Source organism: Helicoverpa zea, chromosome 22 (assembly GCF_022581195.2).
Source record: "Helicoverpa zea isolate HzStark_Cry1AcR chromosome 22, ilHelZeax1.1, whole genome shotgun sequence".
NCBI lineage: Eukaryota > Metazoa > Arthropoda > Insecta > Lepidoptera > Noctuidae > Helicoverpa > Helicoverpa zea.
The window spans coordinates 4,856,337-4,881,595 of record NC_061473.1 but is presented as its reverse complement, the minus strand read 5'-3'; the positions used below and the strand labels follow the sequence as shown (position 1 = coordinate 4,881,595).

General features: G+C 38.0%; 3 protein-coding genes across 3 annotated transcripts; 1 reads left to right on the top strand and 2 right to left on the bottom strand.

Annotated features, from left to right (window-relative positions):
- The first annotated feature begins 123 nt into the window (after positions 1-123).
- Positions 124-24,731, top strand: LOC124641173 (dystrobrevin beta). Its single transcript, XM_047179172.1, has 20 exons — positions 124-439; positions 654-863; positions 1,360-1,576; positions 2,531-2,616; positions 3,382-3,533; positions 4,304-4,412; positions 4,894-5,060; positions 5,870-5,997; positions 6,415-6,518; positions 6,825-6,916; positions 7,417-7,455; positions 7,534-7,646; positions 7,998-8,169; positions 18,048-18,148; positions 18,767-18,855; positions 19,184-19,243; positions 20,220-20,315; positions 21,840-21,890; positions 23,014-23,096; positions 24,085-24,731. The coding sequence occupies exons 2-20, from the start codon at positions 662-664 to the stop codon at positions 24,136-24,138; spliced, it is 2,115 nt and encodes a 704-aa protein (XP_047035128.1). The 5' UTR covers positions 124-439; positions 654-661; the 3' UTR covers positions 24,139-24,731.
- LOC124641171 lies at positions 9,395-11,539 on the bottom strand. Its single transcript, XM_047179170.1, has 4 exons — positions 11,346-11,539; positions 10,693-10,776; positions 10,148-10,258; positions 9,395-9,539 (listed from the first exon to the last, which is right to left on the bottom strand). Exons 1-4 carry the CDS (start codon positions 11,464-11,466, stop codon positions 9,475-9,477), a joined length of 381 nt encoding a protein of 126 aa, XP_047035126.1. The 5' UTR covers positions 11,467-11,539; the 3' UTR covers positions 9,395-9,474.
- On the bottom strand, positions 14,755-17,174 carry LOC124641170. The gene is made up of 4 exons (XM_047179168.1): positions 17,033-17,174; positions 16,415-16,501; positions 15,465-15,575; positions 14,755-14,911 (listed from the first exon to the last, which is right to left on the bottom strand). The coding sequence occupies exons 1-4, from the start codon at positions 17,151-17,153 to the stop codon at positions 14,847-14,849; spliced, it is 384 nt and encodes a 127-aa protein (XP_047035124.1). The 5' UTR covers positions 17,154-17,174; the 3' UTR covers positions 14,755-14,846.
- Positions 24,732-25,259: the final 528 nt, after the last annotated feature.

Below are 25,259 nucleotides of genomic sequence, written 5' to 3'. Positions count from 1 at the left end.
ATGAAGTCTATAAAAAATCATAAATGCAAACAAAACTATTCTTTTTTGTATAAAATCTGGTGTTGTTGATGTATTTTCCTAAAAAATATAATTAACAGTGTAAAGGTCGAATCGAGTAAAGATTGATTTCAGGAACGCACTTTTAATGGCAGGTTTGTCATGTTGATTTCGATATTCCGTAATTTATTGGTGTAGAGAAATGACTTTTATAATTTATTCTTTTCATTGAATTAGAAGGAAGTAACAAAGAAATATAAAAGAAGTGTGAACGAGTTGTAATCTGTAAATGCAAGAACAGTTTATTATTAAATCATCAAGCAAATACCAAGTTGTCACTATTAATATCTTTGAATCGATTTATCTACGAAAATAATCTTGCGTTTGCCGTGAATATATTATCGTTATGTCAACAAAGTTATGAGCTAATCGGTTGGTTAAGGTAAAAGGTTTTTCACGTCTTCAATTTCGTAACTATTTAATAAAATTGATGTTTTCAAAAATTGCGGCTCCGAGCCTTGTTTATATTTTTTCTGACGTTGGAATCACTTTCTATCTTATCTTTGTGTTGTGGAGTGGAATCAATTATCAAATACACACCTTATTTTAATTGTTTATTGTAAATGTATTGCTCTTAATAGTGATTTTATGTGCAGCAGTGAAAATGTCGCTAGAACGCGAGAGTGTGGGCGGAGTGCCTAATGTGGGGGATATACGAGGGGTTGTAGGCCCCAGCGTGGGCGGCAGCGGCGCCGACCCCCGCTCGCAGCTGCTGCAGGAGATGAGAGAACAGAACTTTGACCTGATCAGATTTGCCTCATACAGGACTGCTTGCAAGCTCCGCTATGTCCAAAAGAAATGTAACTGTGAGTAATGTCCAGTATCATATACCAATTTTATTCATAAACCAACAAATTTCATTCTTTCTCTACTTGGAACTCCATTTTGGACTAGGTAAATAGCTGGTGATATAATTACCTTAATTTACAAACAGCTTTATGCCGTTTTTATTGGTCTAAATTGGTTTTTATTGCCTCCAAAATTATGATGCAGACCATAGACTGAGTCATGAGTGTAACTGGCTTGGAATAACAACTCAATGGTTTATGTTTGATTGACCATCAAGGTTAAATGATATATGAGATGTAGCTTTACATATTTGCATTCATAAACTCTTGTTTTGTATGAATATTTTACTTACAATAATAAATAAAACTGCATATTTATTAACTGAAATAAAAAAAAAATAATAATAAGTTCCCTAAAACTATTTTTTTTACAATGTTGACAGTATTACATATAGTAAATTAGAGTGAAAAGCTCAAAGTATTATAATATTTCTGGTGATTTCTTACATTTCAGTACACGTAATAGACATATGGAACGTAATAGAGGCGTTCCGTGAGAACGCACTGAACACATTGGAGCCGACCGCTTGCGTGAACGTAACCAGACTTGAGACGTTGGTATCATCACTGTATCACAACTTAAACAAAAGACTGCCGCCCGCTCACCAGGTGTCTGTTGAAGCATGTTCTGCGTTATTGTTGAATTGGCTGCTCTCTGCTTATAGTACTGGGTAAGTTGTTAATACATATTAACTAGACTATAGTTCTGGTATTGATAGACCAAATTTGTCTCATAACATCACTGGTTCATCACTAGTTCAAGGGAATAACTCCCTGTGTTAGAGTAAAATTTAGCTTATGTTAACCAGTCCAGTAGTTTGTGAGTTTTGCTTATTACACAACACATAAAACTTTCCCCTTTTAATACTATTCTAATAGATGTTATAAGAGTGTACCTATTAAAAATAATGTGATAATGAATGATGATTCTATTGTGCCTTAAAAGGAAGGGACAAAGACCTATTAATTTGGACCTTATACTTGGTTTGTTTTTCATTTACTACATTTGGAATATCCTGTTCAATATATTGAAGATACAATCATCTCTATTGTTTAAATAATATGTATATTATGTATTGATGCACATAAGACCTAGAGAGTTACACATATATGCAGGTACTATCAGTGTGCAGCTTATCTTAATTATCATCTCATTGATAATATTGTGTTGTTACACTAACAAGGTGACAATGTTAAATATATTACTACAAGTACCTACATGTTTATGGACCAATTGAAACTAAATTTTATATTCTTGCATAAATAAAAACTATAATAAAATGTATTCTGCTAGCCCAAGAAGCAAGTTCCAATCATCCCAAAATATTTTTATGTGGGTTATTCTTGGAACCTTTTTGGTTTAAAACTTTGGCTTTTCCGGGAATAAATGCGAAACTAACTTGTGTCTATCTGTCATCCTTTCATACTAAAACGGGCCCTTTGTTACACATATATCCTGTAAAAGGTCATAGGCTATTTTTTAATTAGATGCAAGAAGTAGTTCCCTCTGCCTACTGGTTTTATGTGGGTTGACTGCCTATCTGACCTCCTCAACCCAGCTACCCAGGCAACCCAGTACCCCAGTACCATACACCAGTTATTAAACAATGTATGTTTTCTTTCAGTGAAAATGTGGGCAAAATAAGAGTGTTTTCAATCAAAGTGGCATTGGCCACTATGTGTGCCGGCAAGCTGATGGATAAGCTAAGATGTAAGTACCTAGTTTATCTCTCTTGAAGGTCAAGTTATACAATGATTCATTAAGCAGTGACTGGCCTAGTGATTCATAGCTTTGTTTACTTCTGAGATCATTTTGGATCTGCATAATGTGAATATGAATTCTAATTGTAGTAGGTATGCAGTTTGCAGTTATTAATCTTATGTAGGTAACAATATTGTGTAACTATGGACTACTGTGGAGCATGCATAAAATATTTTTTGGATTGATTTTATTCATTGTAAATAGGATCAAAAAATATTGAGCCAATACGTTTATAACTACCATTTTACGTATTAACAACAATCTATAATGGCTCTACTATTATTCTCGTAATGAGTATTTTTATTTTTGTGTTAAGGACATTGCAATAAATTCCATTCAATGACATTTCAATCTATCCTATTAACATTTATTTGACCTTGAACTATTTCTTCAGCTAAAAATAAACCTTATCATTTTAACATAAAGTTGAATACATACTATAGAATATATTCCACAGTTTCCCAAATACCTGTCTATAGCTATCATTTATTTGATAAGTAACCATGGAGTTTCTTGCCCATTCTTCTCCATAGGAAGCTACTTTTGGACCCTACTTTTGGCAACTAGAATCAAACTTATTTCTATTTTTGTTTGATGTTTATAAGTGCCTGAACGAACTGGAAGCCGACCCCAACATAGTTTGGGAAAAGGGCTTGGAGGAAGGAAGGATAAGTGCCTGAACAAAATAAAATTATTTGACTTTCGCTTGTCCAGATATATTCTCCCAACTCTCTGACGGCAATGGGCACCTACTCATGAAGAGATTGTCAGACTACCTGCGAGAGGTGTTAGCTCTACCCGCGGCGGTCTACGAGTCGCCCTCCTTCAATTACACGGATTCACTTGCACTTACTATATTTAATCAGGTAAGTTCTAGAATGCTCTCTTTGGTTTTAAGATTATACATACGAGTTGTGAGTTTAAATAATGCATAACTTTTAATGTTTGATAAGAAAGAAAATCTCGCGTATTATTGGTCAAACTCGCAGATAATTTTCAGAAATAACGCTCATTTATAATCATCATCCTCCGAGCCTTTTTCCCAATCATGTTGGGGTCGGCTTCCAGTCTAACCGGATTCAGCTGAGTACCAGTGCTTTACAAGAAGCGACTGCCTATCTGACCTCCTCAACCCAGTTACCCGGGCAACCCGATACCCCTTGGTTAGACTGGTGTCAGACTTACTGGCTTCTGACTACCCGTAACGACTGCCAAGGATGTTCAATGACAGCCGGGACCTACAGTTTAACGTGCCATCCGAAACACAGCCAATGGTGTCTAAGATATAATTAGAAAGTACATACAGACTTAGAAAAGTTGCATTGGTACTTGCCTGACCTGGGATCGAACCCGCGCCCTCATACTTGAGAGATTGGTCCTTTACCCACTAGGCCACCACGACTTTTTAACGCTCATTTATAATATGTTTTATTAATTGTTTCCAATGACTTTTTTGACCTTGGGATAAAAACGCTTCCTCAACCAACGCAACTGTTTCTTTAACATGGTTGAGAAGCTAGGACCTAAATTAATATTGAAGTATTTAAAGCATATTACAGTGCTGAGTGCTATACAAATCTATACCTGTTTTCTCCTCATAAAACAAAAAATAAAGTATAATATTGTCTGACCATAGAACGGCAAGATCACAGTGAATGACTTCTTAGACACATTGATGTCGGACCCCGGGCCGCCGTGCCTGGTGTGGCTGCCGCTACTGCACCGCCTCGCTAGCGTCGAAAATGGTATGTTGTCCTGAGTTTCTTTCATTGATAAAGTTAGTAAATCTGTTACTTATTGATCATCTTTAAGGAAGAAACGAAATGCCAATCATACTAACGTAGCTATCAAAACATTTATACCTATGAGGAAATAAATACAGAGCGAAGACTTATTTTTCTTTTATGTACAATTAGGTTTTTATGCTTAATAAGTTGGTGATTATTTTCATATCCATCCATAATATCCATGGAAGCGTTTGAAGTATTGTATCATACGTCTAAAAACGCTACTACACCTATCCTGGTAGCTGTAAGTGGGCTGTGCCAGGGGCACGTAAAAGAGATGACGACCGGTAACAATTATATTCGCCGGCCGTGGGATATCGGTTATCGACTATGGCAATATGAAATCGATTTAATTTTGTAACGAATTTTAGATCACAATACACAATCATTGTTGTACGTCTTATTCAGCAAAGCCTATAACTAACTTATTTCTCCCCAGTGGTCCACCCGTTAGCATGCAGCGCCTGTCGCCGCGGCTCCCTCACTGGTTTCCGGTACCGCTGCACCCGCTGCGCCAACTACACCATGTGCCAGGACTGCTTCTGGCGAGGCCGAGTCTCCGCCCCACACACCAACGACCACGAGGTCAAGGAGTACGCCGCCTACGTGAGTAGCTATCTGCCTAGGCATTTCCTTACTGCACATGTGCCAGGACTGCTTCTGGCGAGGCCGAGTCTCCGCCCCACACACCAACGACCACGAGGTCAAGGAGTACGCCGCCTACGTGAGTAGCTATCTGCCTAGGCATTTCCTTACTGCACATGTGCCAGGACTGCTTCTGGCGAGGCCGAGTCTCCGCCCCACACACCAACGACCACGAGGTCAAGGAGTACGCCGCCTACGTGAGTAGCTATCTGCCTAGGCATTTCCTTACTGCACATGTGCCAGGTCCAGTCTAACCGGATGCAGCTGAGTACCAGTACTCTACAAGGAGCGACTGCCTATCTGACCCCCTCAACTCAGTTACCCGGGCAACCCAATACTCCTTGGTTAGACTGGCATTTTTAATTCACATATGCTACAGTATTAGGGTGAGTCCACATCCGGCGAATGTGGAGGCTCTGTATCACGGGCTGCTCGCGAGCTGCCTGCGTGCAATAACGGGAATGGTTTTGTGTAAGGCTCGAGCAAAAATGCATAAGCGAACGGACCGCGAGCCGGCAGATGTGAACGCACACTTAGATATACAATGTAGTTGTTGAAATTATGTGAAAATAATTGTTACACAAGTGTAGGATTACATACATATTTGTGCTGTTAATTTTAAGGTGTAGGTAAACAGTTGTTGGTTAACCTCAAATAAATTAATAAATAAAAATTCCCCTCTTCTTTTTAAAGTTTGTTTAGCCTTATTTCCCTTGACACTTCAATTAAATCATAACTCTGTATTAATAAAACTATAATATTTGTTGTAGAAATCTCCGTCGAAGCAGATAGGCGCTACGCTGCGCAAGTCGTTCCGCTGCGTGCCGGAGCGGGCGCGGGCACCACTGCCGCGCTACCCCGACCAGCCCGAGCGGACGCTCAACCTTAGCCATATCGTGTTAGTACTTAGTTTTAGGCGGTGAAATTGGTCCTCAAACACAGACAAAAGCTATTTGAGGGAAAATATACGAAGGCGTAATAGTAGTTACAAAAAAATAAATAAATAGAATTTGTGCTCAACCTTTTCCCAAATATGTAAGGGCTCGCTTCGAGTCTCGCTAAATGCAGCTGAGCATCAATATTTTATATGGAGCGACTGCCTATGTGACCTCCTCAACCCAGTAGAAATAATATAATAGGATCTCTGGTATATGGTCCTCTATTCGAAGTTTGAATCATAGTAGTACATGGTCCCCTTTTAAAAATTGGATCAAATTTTCACAAATATTTTGTTCTTTATAGTCCTCCCTTCAAAACGCAGTAAAATCCATATTAAAAACCTATATCATAAACTAAAGTATTTATTCGATCACAGTCCGCCGTCTCCAGTGCCGGCACACAACGGTTTCCCGGAGTACGTGGGCGGCTACGTGAACACTGGCTCGCTCGACTCCCGGTCTTCCCGCTCCACGCATCGCAGTATGTATTAACATTAAAAATATTAAATAAATGGCTGAAAAACAGTATTTTTTGAACGTCAAAACTACATGAGACAGCCTGCTAAAATACCTGCCACTTTCTATGTGTTATTGCTGGGAAGAAATAGTGCAACAAACTCTCCAGTAATTTAGGATATAATTATGCAACACTTGTTAAAAGTCTCTAAATTATGCATAAAGTAATAGGCTTTTTTTTCAATTTCTTAAAATGACCTAATTACCCCCATATCAGCCTAGTACAAATTAAAATATTGAAATCGAAATCAAATAAAAATGAAATTGTTAGGTATAGCGGAACACTTATCCCGTGGCGTGGATGATGAACATCGTCTCATAGCGAGATATGCGGCGCGACTGGCGCACGAGAACAGAACTATGGTAAGTTATTACTACACTATATTTTGTAATCTTAAAGTTTACTGAACTCAATGTACTGGATAATGTAGTGGGCTGCAATATTGTTTCATTATTATTAAGTAACTATTTTTGTAACATGTATATTGTAGCTGTTTGCTGTCCCAAGTTGAATAAAATACAAAACGAAAATAAAATAAATTGTCGATTCGCGGGTCAGACTGAAATCGCTTTGTGAGCTTTAAGAAACTAATCCAATGCAGCCCGTCTGGAAGTTGCTGATACACGTGCATCGGAGAGAACGTTAATGTCGGTCCTGCTTGTGATCTCTCTCCGATGGTGTCGGATTGTCGTCCCATCGGGCTGAGAGTGAAGGGATAGTGAGTGCACCTGTGTCCAAGCAGATGCGCGTGCACTATAATATGTCTCACGCCGCTGGCTGATCTCCTTATCAAAAACAGCCGCTGTGGCTGACAATCTGTCTGGACACATTAGTCATTCATTTATTTTTGTATTTTTTACAGCCAAGAGCAGGCCGATCAGCGTCACTTACTCCGGAATTGGTAAGTATAGAACTTCACTCGTTAACAAAATAAAAATAATTTACTTCACAGTTAAATTAATATATTTGCGTTTTATAGGGTCGTTCGTCATCTGAAGGTTCGGAAGTGGACGCGGCGCGGCAGCAACGTGAACTGATCTCACAGTTGGAGGCCAAGAATAGGGAGATCATGCGGGAGATCGCTAGGCTCAGGTAATTATATTATGATACTAATATTATAAAGGCGAGTGTGTAGTTACTTTTTCACGTTCGAACGGTGGAATGGTTTTGATGAAACTTGGCATCAATGTAACTTGTTTGTTTCATATTTAGAAGTAATTTCCTAAGGAAGTGGGTGAAACCGCCGGTGGAAGCTAGTTTGGAATAAAAACTTTTCACCCTTTTAAGTGGGATGTCTAAAATGATTATGTCACATTCTTATTGACTAACACGTCTCTCTCTGGAGCCCTTCATGTACCAGGGCCGCGATAACTTTCGAACAATCCCGCAGCCCTGGCAAGCAGGCTCTAAAAGGACCCGTATGACCTTCACCATACATTTCAGACGTCAACAAGAAGCGGAAGCCAGTGCAGGGGGCGCCACATCGGCCCCCCTGGTGTCGGAGCTGCGCCTGCTGCGCCAGCGCAAGGACGAGCTGGAGGGACACCTGTCCTCGCTGCAGGAGTCGCGCAAGCACCTCATGCACCAGCTCGAGGGACTCATGAGGATGCTCAAGGTAAGTGGACAGTACTCGCTGGAGATGTTACTGGCGTTACTGTAATCTCCGTTGAAGTCCCCGTGACTCTCAATATCATTGGAAAAGACAAACTTACCTGGGAAACAGGGAAGTGGACGGGAAAGAATCTGGCAACGACGGGGCACTCGATGCCGGCCAGCCAGCGGGATACTTCCTCCGCACTCGGTTCAGTAATGTCCACGAGTCCGGGTGATACAGGCACTAACGGTCAGCACTTCTAGCAAGGTTTTTTCATCGTTTTTTAATTGGTTTTGATCGCGCGACGAACCGCGGGCGATATCAATATTTTGACAGACCGAAGTAAAAAAAAAAACGCGAAACCCGTCATGACAGGAATAATAAAAAAGATAGAAATGAGGAGATGACCAAGAAGTCTGAACAGTAAGCACACTATATGTTCTCATCATTGCCTTTGCCCAACTAGATATAGGCTTCCTGTCTAACCGGACACAGCGGAGTACCAGTGTTTTACATGGAGCAACTGTCAATTACAAAAAAGCTTCAGAACAACTTTGAAAAACACAAAAGATGCCACCATACCATCCCATCCCAATTGAATGCAATTAGTTATCGATGAAGTGACATTATTCTCGTATTTTAAATTGGTAGACCAATCGTCCCAACACTATTTGCCGACACTTCCACAAAACAGACCACAGACAACACTTAAAACCTTCATCTTACCAAGTACCACACTACAACACGAAATCCAATTCCTATCTATACAAGCTGTTGATTGTTGTGCTATATTCAAGGACGTAATTATGCTAATGATTCTCGACCCAAATCAATAAAAAAATTGGTACTTTTTTTTTCGGAATTACATCAATATCATCTAGCCGTATTTAAACTTGGCGCGTGTGTCTTGTGGCCTTAAAACCGTGCTGCGCCCTCACACAAACGCAAACACAAAGCATACGCAACGATCATTCATAAAATTGGATTACTTCTGAAATACTACGACATTACAATGACAAAAAACGCAGTGCATATTAGCTATTTCCCGTCTACTGTAATTCCAATCGATTATTTACACATTTTTTGTCCTTGTATAAAAAACCTCGTAAATATATCAAGATAATAAATAACAGTGTAATGTTTCAAAATGTCTACAAACTTTATATTTTAAATTGTTTTATTCTTCAAAATCGAACTATGAGGAGTGACAATGAAATAAAAGACCATAAGATAAGTTGCTATTATTTTTAATCGTGCCTTGAAGAAAACTGTTGACATGATTTACTGAAATTAATATTGCAATACTTAATCAGGTAGACTCAGGTTTTATGCACACCCCAGGTAAGCGGGTGAATAGGTCATGAGGCATTTAGTAAGCGCCGCCCAGTCCCCTGTAAACACAAACAAATTGAATTAGTAAAACTATCACAGTTTATTCAGGATAGACTATATTTTGTATTATGCAGTAGTTTCAGCCATAACCGAAATTGTAATATAAGTTTTTACATGCCTTATGGTAGGATATGGGCAATGCACATCTAGTTATGTAGCTATACCTCTAAGATCTCTATGTTACATATTCGCAAAAAATAAATGAATTTGAATTAACGTGGTAAGATCGAACTTTTTTGATAGCAGTGTACAGTTACCGGCACGGATGTCGGGCTCTCGGCGGAAGAGTGGGGATCGCTTTGCGCACCCGTACGCATAAGGCAATAAGGCAGTAAATCGCTTCTGCGCAGGTGAAGGTCAGGGCTCGACATCCGTGCCGGTAACTGTAGTTTGCTTCTGTTCACGTCCCGGGAGTACGGTTCAATCCTCAATTCATGAACTTTTTTTAGCCTCAGTACGTTCAATGAAACATAGGTCCAAATTCTTCAGGTTTATAATATTGGTATAGATTGGTGTTTAGTATGGACACAGGTCTTTACAGGACTAGATAAGGTACTTTTATAATTTTCAATTCGCAACTGACGTCGTCTTAATACAAAGTACTTACAAGAGAATGGTGTTTTCAGTAATTCCTGGACGAAACACTTGAACATATCGATCGAGGTGACCACTATGCATTTTATTTTAGTCATTTTGGCAGTCCCATCCCCGCCGGCTCCTATGGAAACGAAGAAAAAAGTTACTTTCACATATAAAAGCTTTTCATCGACCTATGATATAACACAAAACAATGTATGTTGGGGTCGGCTTCCAGTCTAACTGGATGCAACTGAGTACCAGTGCTTTACGAGGAGCGACTGCCTATCTGACCTCCTCAACCAAGTTACCCGGGCAACCCAATACCCTTTTGGTTTGACTGGTGTCAGACTAACTGGCTTCTGACTACCCGTAAGAACTGCCAAGGATGTTCAATGACAATATGATGAAGTATATAAAAATTGTTCTTAATTAGGCTCACTAAAGCTCGAAAATGGACCTTAACCGATTTGGTTAATTTTGGTTTAAATTTGCTTTTAGAGGTCCAGAGAAGGTTTAAACGACACGAAGTTTGTCGAGTCAGCAAGTTATTATATTAATAATAATTATTATTACTTGACATAATTTGGACATCTTGCGGTTGTTGGCAGTCAATGTAATCCATTACGGAGGCCACTACACAGTCTTGCTCGGTTTGAGCTGAAAAAAGAACATTTATTTTATTTATTTATATATAAAGAAGGTAAATATATAAATTGCACTCGTTACAGCCTTTTTATCGTTCTGCTGGGCTCAGGCCTCCTCTCACATGGAGAAGGATTGAGCGTTAACACCACGCACCACGCTTGCTTAATGCGTGTTGGTGATTTCAGACTTAATAGTCCAGGTTTCCTCAAGATGTGTCCCTCATCTTTTTATCAGCCATTGGTGTCCAAGATATACTTAGCCTAAATTAAATTGCACTAAGCCCCAGAAAATCGTTGTAGTGGTGGTTTACGGTGAGTAGGATAATTTAACGAAAACCGATCTATTCTCAATTTTCAAAGCGCCGATTTGACCAATGGGCGTCAATTACATACCTAGGACTGCTTATGGTTTGGATATCGTTATAGTTAAGCAATTTGGATCTTAATTTCGCAATATAGACTGATTACATCTTTATAAAATTCCAGAAAAACAATCCACAGTAATATCAAATCGAGCTATTGTGTATGAAAATAATATTAATTTGGCCACAATTATAGAAATAATAAAAGATTCAACCATACCTTCGGATCCCGCGCTAGTGCAGGCTTTTACCGCTTGAGTGACATTTTGTCCGCATGATATATCCGCTGTTACCGACATTCCCAAACCACAGAGTATAGACAATACTATTATAACCTTCATTGTTGCGTTACTTAGCACCACAGTACAGTAAAATGAAAAAAAAACCCGCTTTATATAGCTAGACAACAAATCAAGATAATAAAAACAATGTAATTCTGTAAAATGACCGTTAAATTGTAATTTTAAGGTGAAGTAGATAGAAGCCTATAATAAGGCGTAATTAATGAGATTATAGTCTATTAATTTAAATAAACAATCGAAATGAGTGTGGAGCATGTCAAAGGATAAATAATGACATTAGAATAAGGCTTCCGTTTCAATGTACCATACCAAATGTAATCTTAAATCGTCTCACGGTAGGGCACGCCGCTATCGCGGCGGTAAGGCCCATGCTGAAGGAGTGGCTGGAGAGACGCCACGACGCCTTCAGCTTCCGGCTGACGCAGGTTCTTACCGGACAAGGATGTTTCGGAAAGTTCCTGTGTCGCGTCGGCCGGGAGCCCACGCCCGAATGCCACCACTGTGGCATCTGTAGTGAAGACTTGGCGCTGCACACGTTGGTCGAGTGCCCAGCATGGGCAACGCAGCGCCGTGACCTAGCGGCGGCAGTAGATGCTGCGGGAAGTCTTTCGCTGCCGGCTGTCGTGTCATGCATGGTTGGCAGCGAAGAAGGGTGGAACGCCGTCGCCTCTTTTTGTGAGGATGTGATGGTTTTAAAGGAGGCGGCGGAAAGGGAGAGAGAAGCTGCTTCCTCTCTCCCCGCCCGCAGCAGACGTGGTGGGCGTCGCAGGGTGGCTGATCTCCGGCCACCATAGGGCGCGGCCTGCGGGCGACAGACTAGGGGCGTCTGTCGTCCGATCAGAAACAGGCCTCGAGACGGTGGCGTTGTGTTGCGCGCGCCTCTCTTAGGGGAGTTTGCTGTGGCCGCTGGGTGACGGAGCCCGCCTTTGAACATCTGGCGGGTCAATACCTATCGGGGGTGCAGAAGAATGCTTTGGCGATACCCGTGCCCTCGACAATAGGTATTGAAGGCAACACTGGGTGGGTTTTTAGCTGGTAAGAGACCAGCACACCCCCTCCACCGACCCCAGGTGCAGGGAAGTCCATGAGGTAAAGGTATCTCGAAACGTGGATATTTCACCTTAAGTGTGCAGGTATAGGACCCATCATTTTTGATACTATATTAACCATATGTAGACACAAACTCCAATTTTTAGCGTTTACAAAGATATCTATCTTATAAATTTATTATTCAATATCAACAACAGTCTGAACTGTATGTTTTTTGAATAAGGGCCTGCAGGAGTCTGTGTGGCCCCACCCCACATACTGCTCGTATAGGTACATTTTTTCTGAGAGATCAAAACCCTATTTATATCCGTCGAATTACCCCATAACAAAATACTGCACTTTAAAACGGATCCCACATATCCATGATACGCCAACAAAAGCCGTTTTGTCACTTGCCAGTTTCCTTACAAATAAAGATTTCATTTTCTTATTTTTCTACGGGCATAGAAAAATCTATTTATACGTGTGCACACATTATTAACCTGGGCTTTCAAATTGCAATGTTTGTCTAATAATATACCCAAAAATTTTGTTTCATTTACTTCTTCTATACCTTACCCACAGTGATCTATTGTTAAACTTTGATGTGTACTTTTATAGTTTCGGAATTGTATAAATTTTGTTTTATGTGTATTTACGGTTAGGTTATTTTCAGCAAGCCATTTTGTTATGTTTTCTACTGTACTTTTTAGTATTAGTTTATAGTTATCGATGTCATTGTAAGGATCAGGTATAATGACTGATATGTCGTCTGCAAATAACGTACATTTATGTTTAGTTGCTTTTGGAACGTCATTTATGTAGATCAAGAAAAGGAGTGGCCCTAACACACTCCTAGGGAATTCCAAATCTGTTAAATTCGTAGGTTGATCTATTTGAGGTACAGTTTAAAAGTTACCTACTATCAATGCCAGTAACCTCCACACATTGTTTCCGGTAACTCAAGTAGCTCTCAATCCACTGTAGAGCATTTCCTCTAATCCCATAATATTCACATTTTTGTATTGAAATTTTATGATCTACGAAATCAAACGCCCTGGACATATCAAAGAATATTGCTGAAACACGCTTCTTTTTATCAATGAAAGAAAGAAAGAAAGAAAGAAAAACCATTTATTTTACACACAAAATGACGCAGAAAACAAACACACACATATACAAACAAATAAATCTAGGGACAAAACAGTAAAACAAAAGTTAAATGCAGCTGCGTCACTTATGCGTGAAAAAGGGGCAGCGCTCAGCATAAATGCTGTGTCACGCACACGCAGGCACGAGACAACAGCGCTGGTTTTCAGCGCTGACCCTCAATCGATTCGGTTACACTTTTTATAAGCGAAAATACGGCCAGCGTGGTAGACTTATTTTTCTGGAATCCATTGTGTTCTTCTGGTAATATGTTATGCTAGAAATTTACTAAACGTGTGTACATTAGTTTTTCAAAAATTTTGGAAATAATTGGAATTCAGGTAACTGGCCTGTAATTTTGTATTACTTCTTTGTCATCTTTTTGTGTAACGGTTTAATAACTGAATACATTAATTTTTCCGGAAACAGCCCTTGCTAAAGGGAAAGATTCACAAGGTGACATAAGACAGGAACAATTTCGCGTTTACATGCTTTTATAATACTTGTTGAAATGCAATCATAACCTACTGCACTAGTGTTTTTTAGAGAGGCAATCGCTTTTTCTACTTCATGTTTAGAGCACGGTTTGAGGAAGATTGTGGAATGATTTTTATCTAGTGTGTAGTTTGGAGTTATATTATTTACTTTATTTGTTTTAGATACATATATATAATTAAGATATAAAGTAAAGTAAAGTAAAAGTAAAGTAATGTAAAGTAATCTTTATTGTATTGACTGTGTAGGTTACAGGTGTTAGGTACATAGTTATAGTACAACAATCAGCCCGTTTGGGCATACAATAATTAAAGCCCATGCGGGCAGCTACATTATTATTTATTACATTTAACAAATTAAATAAATTACAATTTATCATTAAATCTAGAAATTTTGTTATTATTATAATTTATTAAGATAAAGATATAAGAAGATGTATTTCTAAATTTTAATATACATTTGATACTTTCTACTGATACAAATGATACATATTTTGACGCCTTATTGAGTAGCGTAATGGCAGGGTAAATTGAACATGCAGGTTTTAATAATTTATCTCTATGGTATTTGAAATGCACACCCTTCTTCAAAATCGATCTATGAGGAGTGACAGTGGTTCTGATGGTCACGATACGTAAATAAAAGACCACAAGATAAGTTGCTATTGTTTTTAATCGTGCCTTGAAAAAACTGTTGACATGATTTACTGAAATTTTATTAATATTGCAGTAATCAGGTACACTTTTTTATTTACACCCCAGGTAAGCGGGTGAATAGGTCGTGAGGCACTTAGTAATCGCCGGCCAGTCCCCTGTAAAGAAGAATAGATTAAATTCAGCTATAAAAATATCAGTGTTTTTTGCAGGATATACTATTTTGTATTATGCAGTAGTTTCATCCATAACCTAAATCTTCTTAAATAAAAATGAATTGCTATTAAAAGGTCTGCCTAAAACTTGAGAAATGTTTGTTAAAATGTTTGTAGAGATCCAGTGAAGGTTTAAACGGTACGAAGTTCGCGAGATCAGCTAGTTGCAATATTTGTGATGTAGCTATAAGATCTTCATGTAAGGCATTCGCAAAAAAAAAATGAATTTAAATTAAAGTGGCAAGATAGAACTTTTTTACACAACTCTAGCAGTACAATTTGGTTTTAATCGCGTCCCGAGAGTACAGTTCTATCCCCAATTCATTAACTTTTTTTAGCCTCAGTACGTTCAATGAAACGTGGGACCAAATTCTTCAAGTTTATAATATTGGTATAGATTTGTGTTTAGTCTGGACACAGGCCTTTACTGGACTAGATAAGGTACTTTTTTAATTTTCAATTCGCAACTGACATCATCATACTACAAAGTACTTACAAGTGAATGGTGCTTTCAGTAATTCCTGGACGAAACACTTGAACATATCTATCGAGGTGACCACTATACATTTTATTTTAGTCATTTTGGCACTCCCATCCCCGCCGGCTCCTGTGGAAACGAAGAAAAAAGTTACTTTCACATTTAAAAGCTTTTGATCGACCTATGTTATGATATAACACAAAACGTACGACCCCGAACCGACCCCCCGACCCCAACGTACATTACGTTGGGGTCGGCTTCCAGTCTAACCGGATGCAGCTGAGTACCAGTGTTTTACGAGGAGCGACTGCCTATCTGACCTCCTCAACCCAGTTACCCGGGCAACCCAATACCCCTTGGTTAGACTAGTGTCAGACTTACTGGCTTCTGACTACTCGTAACGTCTGCCAAGGATGTTCAATGACAATATGAAGAATAATCTTCTTGTATATAAAAATGAATTGCTCTTCATTAGGCTCACTAAAGCTCGAGGAGCTTTAAGGATGAGAAAAGAGTGCATGTAGCAGAGATGAGAATGTTGAGATGGATGTGTGGGGTTTCCAGAATGGACAAAGTGAGGAATGAGTATATCAGAGGAAGCCTGAAAGTAGCGCCAGTGACAGAAAAAATGAGAGGTCAGCGTTTGCATGTGATGAGATGGTGTGAAACGCATGCTACAAAGAGTGTGCTAAGTAGGAATGTGGAAGGATGGAGAGGCAGAGGTAGACCGAGGAAAAGATGGATTGATTGCCTGAAAGGACAAGAAGGGAGTGAATGTAAGTATGACGTCTGACAGAGAGGAATGGAAGAAAAAGACATGTTGCGCCGACTCCAAATGACTTGGGAACAGGGCAGGAAGATGAGATGATGGTTTAAATTTGCTTTTAGAGGTCCAGAGAAGGTTTAAACGATACGAAGTATGCCGAGTCAGCTAGTTATTATATTACTACTACAATAATTATTATTACTTGACATAATTTGGATGGCTTCTTGGGGATGTTGGCAGTCAATGTAATCGATTACGGCGGCCACTACACAGTCTTGCTCGGTTTGAGCTGAAAAAATAACATTTATTTTATTTATTTATATAAAGAAAGTAAATATATAAATTGCACTCGTTACAGCCTTTTTATCGTCCTGCTTGGCACAGGCCTCCTCTCACATGGAGAAGGATTGAGCGTTAATCACCACGCTTGCTCAATGCGGGTTGGTGATTTCAGACTTAATAGTCCAGGTTTCCTCAAGATGTTTCCCTCACCTTTTTATCAGCCATTGGTGTCCAAGATATACTTAGCATAAATTAAATTGCACTAAGCCCCACAAAACCGTTGTAGTGGTGGTTTACGGTGAGCAGGATAATTTAACGAATTTGCCCAATGGGCGGCAATTAGGTACATACCTAGGGCTGCTTATGGTTTGGTTATCGTTATAGTTAAATAGTGCAATTTGGATGTCCAAAATAATGTAAAAATGTTACATATACAATTCCAAAAAAAAATCTACGGTAATATTACATTGTGCTATTGTGTATGAAAGTAATATTAACTTCGCAATATTTATGGCAATAATAAAAGATTCAACCATACCTTCGGATCCCTTCGAAGTGCAGGTTGTTATCGCTTCAGTCACATTTTGTCCGCATGGTACATCCGCCATTGCCGACATTCCCAAACCACAGAGTATAGACAACACTATTATAACCTTCATTGTTGCGTTACTTAGGACCACAGTACAGTAAAATGAGAAAATAAACCCGCCTTATATACAAAAATCTTCGCAAAACAAATCGAGATAATAATAACAATGTAATTTTGTAAAATGACCGTAGAATTGAAATTTTAAGGTAATTGTATTATAATTAATGGAATTTTTATAGTCTATTCATTTAGGAGCATGTCAAACGATAAATAATGTCATTAGAATAAGGCTTCCGTTTCAATGTACCATACCAAATGTAATCTTAAATCGTTTCACGGTAAAGGCATCTCGAAACGTGTAAATTTACCTAAAGTGTGCAGGTATAGGACCGATCATTTTTGATACTATATGAACCTTGTGTAGACACAAATTCCAACTTTAAAGTTGCATTCGATTAACAGCGCAGGTGCCCGTGAGGATTTGCCTCTCAGTGTTTCTACGCGCGACACATCCAAAAAACCTGTCAATATTTCAGCTATTGCTGCTCGAGCCGATATTTGTCAATTGTTTGTACGCCCATACAATAGTATGTTTTGGACACCAAAGAAAGTGTCTCGGAAGGCACGATAAACTGTAGGTACCGGCTGTCATTTGAACATCTTTGGCAGTCGTTACTTAGGGTAGTCCAAAGCCAAAACTACCAAACCACAAGGGGTACCAAGGGATATTGGATTGCCCGGGGAACAGGGTTGAACCGGTCAGATAGGCATCCTCCTCGCTCCTTGCAAAACACTGGTACTCTAGTTAGACTGGAAGCCGACTCCAAAATAGTTGGGAAAAAGCTCGGCAGATGATGATGCCCGTACGGTCCGCGCCGAAAATCCGCTTCAGCCAAAAGCTCTATTACGTGATCCCATTTAAAATATCCAAAACACAATAACATTTAAATTCTTTTCCCCACAGACGCAACAATCATCTCCCCGATCTACGCCGAACTCGTCTCCTCGTTCGACCAAAAGCCCGCCTCTGCCGGGGGCCGGGCCTCAACCAAGTGCTCCAGAAAGGTATACCACTCAAACAAATACACATATATATTTATTTTTGTATGTGTGTTTGTCACTAAGCTGTTTCACAGGCCTTCGAAGCACGCCTTTGTATTATATTTTTTTACACAAGTTCTACGCTAGCACATATAAGCAATTGTATAAAGGCAGCCAGTCTTTTGTTGCACAAAGTTTTTCTTAGGTATAACCTACGAAAATCGTCGAATGTTCCCTCCCGCTGTGGGTGCAGCGTGAGGGAGTGTCAGACTCTTACTGGCTCAAACACACCATGTTCCTTTTTGAGCCCTTTGTGTACGAGGGCTGCGGTAACTCGCACGAACATCGTACAGCCCCAGTTACGTGCCATGCCCATGTTTTGCAGAAAAGATTTTTGACGACGAAGAAGTAACAGTTTATTTACGATAAACCAGCTATGAAGGAGACGACTACATAAAACATTAGTGGTGAATGGTGGGTGTCATGGAGCCTTTTGTTTTTGACGAAAACACATAGGAAGTGGTGAAGGGTTTTGGTGGCTGGCAAAAAGTGCTGTTTTGCACTCAAGTTTGAATAAATGGTTTTGGGTTGGAGTCATACAATATTTTTATTATGGTTTTATAATCAAAATGTGTGTTGAAGGGAGCCGCCACCGCGAGGTACGGTACGCAGCGCCCCTCAGACGCCATCGCTCGGTGAAAGAGAACGAATTGATATGTCGCACAGTCTCGGTAAGCATTGGACATCATTTTATCGATATCGGATATTTGAAGCTTCTAGAATTATCTACTAAATCTTATTTTTAACAGAACAACGAAAGAATGGTCTAAGTTTGACTACTAGGTATATGTGGCTCTTAAACGGTGGCACCGTTTTGGACGCAATTTCTAGCGGGGTTTCCAGAGATGTTTAATCAAAATGGTCTCAACCATTTGAAATTTGAACTTTGCCTTTTGTGAACGTAGTGATCATGGATAAGTAATAAAATCACCTGTAATAATAGGTTTATACGAAATAAACACTTAAGACTTTTACTTGAAAAGCACGTTTGTTTTCTAGGTATGGAAAGCATGGGAGGTGATGCTAGAAACTTCCATCAAAATCAGCGACCCACTAACAGTGAGTATATTTTATTGCTTAATCTTTATATAATAGTTATAAGGTATTCTTCTTCTATAAGTCTATATACTTACCTCATTATTTATTATTTTCTTGTATCTCTATTACCTTTACTTTGTAAACCTTAATTTTTTAAATGCCTTCTAGAATTCTTCCTTATTTACTTGTCACCATATCATTGAGGGTGGGTCATACAGTTATTTAAGGTGTTACAATTTTATTTGAGAGAACAACTTAAAAAGACAGTTGAGGTTTAGTCAGGTTTCATAATTTCAGAAGTAGGATAATTTTTAAGCAAAACTTATTCTAATTATATAAAGCGTAGGTGTTTGCTTAAGCTTGCTTTGAGTAAGCTTTGAAATTATTATGATTAGGCTTTGCTTAGCCATTGTACTCCATTCGGCTGAAACGACGAAAGGCTTAAAAAAAATGTTAGTAAAAGTTTAAGGGAGCTGAGCATTATTCAAGTCTAAATGAAAACTTTTTGTTGTAATGGCAAAATTAATTGAAGGGATTACTTTATTGGTTCTCTAACCTCTTTAGACAGCGTGAGTTAAAGTTTTTTTATGGTGTACTTCGTTGAATTTTATGTACCGATAGTAAATTTTTTTAAGAGTCGATTTTCCAATATTTAGATAACTTTAATCCTCAAAAATATACTAGACTAATAACGGCCAGTTTCTTCATCAAAAGTTAAAGTTAAAGTTATGGCTAAAGTAATGTCTAAAGTAAAAGTAACGGTCAAATTCAATTTTTCTATTAGTTTTGCTGTCACTTTAGCCTTGAAAAAACGAATTTGACCGTTACTTTTACTTTAGCCATAACTTTAACTTTTGATGAAGAAACTGGCCGTAAGTATTTATTTTACAATTAAAGTTATCTATTGAAAATTTTGCTCTTAAACGCAACAACTATTGTCTTCGATGGAAAATCCTTGTACATATCTTAATATAACATTGTTCCTGTTGATGCGAAGTGGGCATAGACAACCGTAGCCTCCGCAGCGACCTGCTGTATGCGGCGGACTCGGTCACCAACGCGATGTCGACCCTCGTGCGGGAACTCAACTCGGGTCAGTGGGTCACACGATTTGTTGCATTTTCACCATGTTTGTACCGTAGCCTGAAAATATCTAATAAATAAATAAATTAAATTTAGATAGTGAAAATAAATAATTTGTAATGTCTTAGTCCCGCGCCCCATATCGAACTACTTATCTACTTCCCGCACTTGTATAAAAAGCTTTTGTGGCTCTGGTATATAAGCAAAGCCTTTGTGGGTTTTCGCAACTTACACACAATGCAGCCCGAAGCCTGGAAGTTGATGATCGATACACCCGTGCATCGGAGAGCACGTTAATGTCGGTCCTGCTTGTTATCTCTCTCCGGTGGTGCCGGATTGCTGTCCCATCGGGCGCAGAGAGTGAAGGAATAGTCAGTGCAACTGTATCTGCGCAAATGCTTGTGCACTATAATATGTCCTGCGCAGTTGGCTAATCTCCTTACATGACAACAGCCGCCGTAGCCGGTAATCGGCCAGGAGGACATCTTTAAGCACACATACTACAAATTTTCATCAAAATGTATCCAGAAGTTTTAACTTGAAATAGCAAAAATTGACTCACATACATACTTACAAAGGTTTGGATTTATATCATAGCACGATAACGTAAATAAAAAAATTATCGGTCGATATAACTTTGATCCATCGACAATTTTTTTTTCCTATGAGCGTTCTTAGGCTAGTCGGTCGCCATTTATTTCGATGAATATTATTTTGCAAAGAAAATAAAAACCTAAAAAGGTTATGGTGTTGACATGGTGAAAATTCCAAGTTTTTTCTTTTGTTTCAGTCAAAATATTCTTTGTCATTTGATATATCTATAAATAAATAGTTGACTTTGAATATCGGTCTGTTATGAAGCATTGGGCATGCTTGTATGTTTCTTCGAGTTTTAACAACGATCGGGCTTGACAGTTGCGATTGACAGTTTTGGAAAATTAAAACATGTGGATGTGGACGTATACCTATTTCTACTATTCACAACAGATTGGAATCAATATTACTGTGTCTGTTCTAGAGAGGTACTAAGATACCTACCTAATATAACACACGTAAAGAAAGTATGTAATAAGTTAAAAAAATAAAATTGCTTTAAAATATATAAAAGGTGACGCATTGCTGGTGGTGAGAGCCTAAAAGCAAAGCGTACATTTTCGATTCTCTCTTTTTAGACTTTTCGTACATATTATTGTTAAGTCTTTTTGAAAAGATGCTTAGTTAATGCGGTGTGTGTAGAGATGCATTTATTAAGAGTCACTGTGTTCCACTTAAAAAATAGACAAAATAAACCATATACTCAGCTGCATCCACTTAGACTGAAAACCGACTTCAACATACTTGGGAAAAAGCTCAGAAAGTGATAAAAAAATTAAACAAATTACATTATGAATCTTGTTGCTTGAAGTAAATTATTTAATAATAATATTACCGCCAATCGCAACTGCTTAATTCCCTTTCAATAAAACTAGCAGATACATAAACTTACATTCTTTGCACCGTTTCCTAGTAGATTACAACTATACATGTTTTGCAGAAGGCTCCGATACGGAGGATACCGTAAAAGGAGACAGCAGAAAGCAAAGAGGTAAGATATCTCCGTCATAGACAATCACCATAGAGAATCACGCACCTTTTTGGAGTTGTTTTTTGTTTTTTTTTTCTAATCTACACTGCTCGGCTCCCTTTTTTAGTGTTGTGTGTAGTGTGATGTTTTTTTTTTTTTTAACACAGTTTTTTGTATATTTTTTGTGGTGTGGTAACACTGCTAGGTTGGTTGTTGTATTCATAGCTTAGGGAAGAATGTTTGATTGGCGTTTTTTTTTTTGTTTTAGTCGGCTAATAGAATAAGAACGTTAAACGGAATGAAGGCATTCGTATGAATAGGTTTTTGTAAATTGCGTATTTGTTTCTTGTAAGTCAAGACAAGGTAAGTGCGAATCGGCATCGAGGTTCAAAGGATTTTACTAAAATGAAACCTTGTTTCAGATGAAGTTATACCTACTTGACCGAGAACTTCTCTGTTAATATAAGATACATAACTTTTTTTTTCTTTTCTGATGGCACTTGCACTTTTTATTTCTTCACTTTGACTTGTAAACATAGAATTGCATTAAAAATATTAGATTTTAAAAGCGCAGCGATTAAACCTTTTGTGATTATTGGCTTCCTGCACTCGCCCTCTTTAGATAATATATTTCAGAAGTAAATTTAAGTTGGAATATTTTCAGACTTCCTAAAATAATATAATATTTGTGTAATTTATTATATTTAAGTTTAATGTTCGCATGCCATATACATTTTGTGTAGACTAATATTATTTGTATACTTTATAAATGTTGTACCTCTACTGGTAAAATTGAAAAAAAAAAAAAAGAAAACATGAGTTGTTTTCTTTTTTTGACGACATGTTTTCAGCATTTACAGAGACGCAGCCCTGTTGCGTCATCCAAATTTTACCTTTCCTCAAGATTCTACAACAATGACTGCCACTGTTGATTAAACAGCTAAAAATACAACTTGACTTTATATAATTAAAGTTTAAAAAAGACCAATACCGTCAGTAACGCCTGACGCTTTTGTCATACCACCGAGATATCAATTTTTAAATTGATTTTTTTTTTGTTTAAAAACATCTTCGCTGTCTTCCTCTCCAATTGATTGAGCTCTGGGCTGCAAACTCCAGACTGATGAAGGTTGAATATTGACAGATTTCGAAGAAGACGATGACAGTGACGAGCCGATGCCGCGGCCGCAGCCACCGCGACACTACTTACACGATAACAACGTACAGGTATCATTATAATATAAACAATACATTATTTTCCTATTAAATCAATAATTTTATACCGACATCTATAAAAGAAGGTCCTTTCTTAATTCGGTTGTTTGAATTTTTTATTGACTCATCCTCATCCTCCGAGCCTTTTTCCCAACTATGTTGGGGTCGGCTTCCAGTCTAACCGGATTCAGCTGAGTACCAGTGCTTTACAAGAAGCGACTGCCTATCTGACCTCCTCAACCCAGTTACCCGGGCAACCCGATACCCCTTGGTTAGACTGGTGTCAGACTTACTGACTTCTGACTACCCGTAACGACTGCCAAGGATGTTCAATGACAGCCGGGACCTACACTTTAACGTGCACTCCGAAACACAGTATTTTTTATTGACTGCAAACATTTATTTTCATGTAGTATGTCAGTTTTTTTTAATGTTAATTATTTTATTTAGAAGAACTACTTCAAATTGGACGTATTGTGTCGGTGCTGCAGCGGCAATGGTGCGTTTGTCATTCGTCGTAAAGACATTCACTTATTTTTTTTTTAAAGCGCAAAACGTCCAATTTGAACAAGCCCTTACAATACGATTTTATCATTTTATTTTTTTCTTATTTTTGCTCAAGTTTTGTTTCTTTGCCATAAGTTAGTGGATTTTTATTTTATTTCAGAATGTCACACCCAGTGTTGAAATGAGATCGTAAGCTAGATTGAGGTTTGTTTTATTTGTTTTTTTTTTTTTATGTTTCGCCTTAAGTTTTTTTTAACTTTTTTCTTTATATTTTTCTTTGCATTTCCATTTTCACAATTACGGATAGAGTGAGTATCCTGTTATCTTCAAGGGCCCGATTTATATCTCTGCAAAATTTCATCAATATCAATACTGCTACTTAAAAACTGTAAATCTGAGATTTACGCATTTATACATACTCTTCAACTTTATAATATTAGCATAGGTTAAAGTTACTAACTACAATATTATTTAAATAATATTAATATTGCAGGACACGCCCCCGCCGCTGCCCGCGCGTACCGGCCACTACTACCCTCGCACATAGCTACATAACTAACCTATGTACTATATTATATACAATATAACTTACATAGACATAATCCTACTATATACGGCAAACTCTGTTCACTATCATTTTTACTTTACCTACCTTAAAAATGCTATATATCTTATGTTCTCTGAGTTTCCATGACAATTTGGTACCATGTCAAAAATTAAGAAAATATACACGATCAATAGTAGACTGACGTTCAGGGTATACCTAAAGGGGTACCGAATGTTCTGTGCATTTGACAGCTGTCAGTTTTCCAAGGAAAATAGAAGATAAAATGATCGTTGACGATAGATCATTATTATTAGCTTTCAGTCTATTATTGATCGTGAACACGGATCTGAACACGGATTTCAGCTACCAATTAGGTAATTGAAAAAAGTTGATGCATATATGGGTTAAAAAGTAGTTTTGGGTATTTTTCTGTTAATAAATTCAATGCAGAAATGGACTATATTTACCGCTTACCTATATTATGTACCATTGGTAAAAAAATATTGTTTTAGGCGAGATGTTCAAACGAATGCATGAGAGATGATTTAGAATTTTCTAGAACAAACAGTTCTATTTTTTTGGTTTTACAAACAATGTCTGTGTTATATATGAGTCAACACAAATACATGGGATCCCAATCTAAGCTAATATTGAATATCTGTGATTCACAAAAATAAGCTAAAACTATTCAAATACTGCTAAAAATTGAACTTTTTTCAATGGCATAAAGGATCATGATTTCTGAGCGGGCTATAGAAACATTGACAAAGTTGTTTGACTAGGCTGTTGGCTTATTAGTAAAACACAGCCTCTTAATGGGAAATTAATATTTAATTTATTATATAAATATTAATTTTAAACATAGAGCAGACATTGAACCGTTAAACCATTAAAATACCTAAATGTATTAACATAATATTATATATGTTTTACTCAGAGCTGTCTATGAACATGAGAACTTTGGAAATTGTATTATTTCTGTACATAGATTCGTTTTTAAGTTGTATGTATGTGTTCCGCTTGTTGTCTAGTCCAAGAGCTATGAAATTCGTTTTAAAATTTTATCGTAAGCGCAGAATTTTACTAACTCTTCATTAACTCTTGTATGTTATACTTTTGGT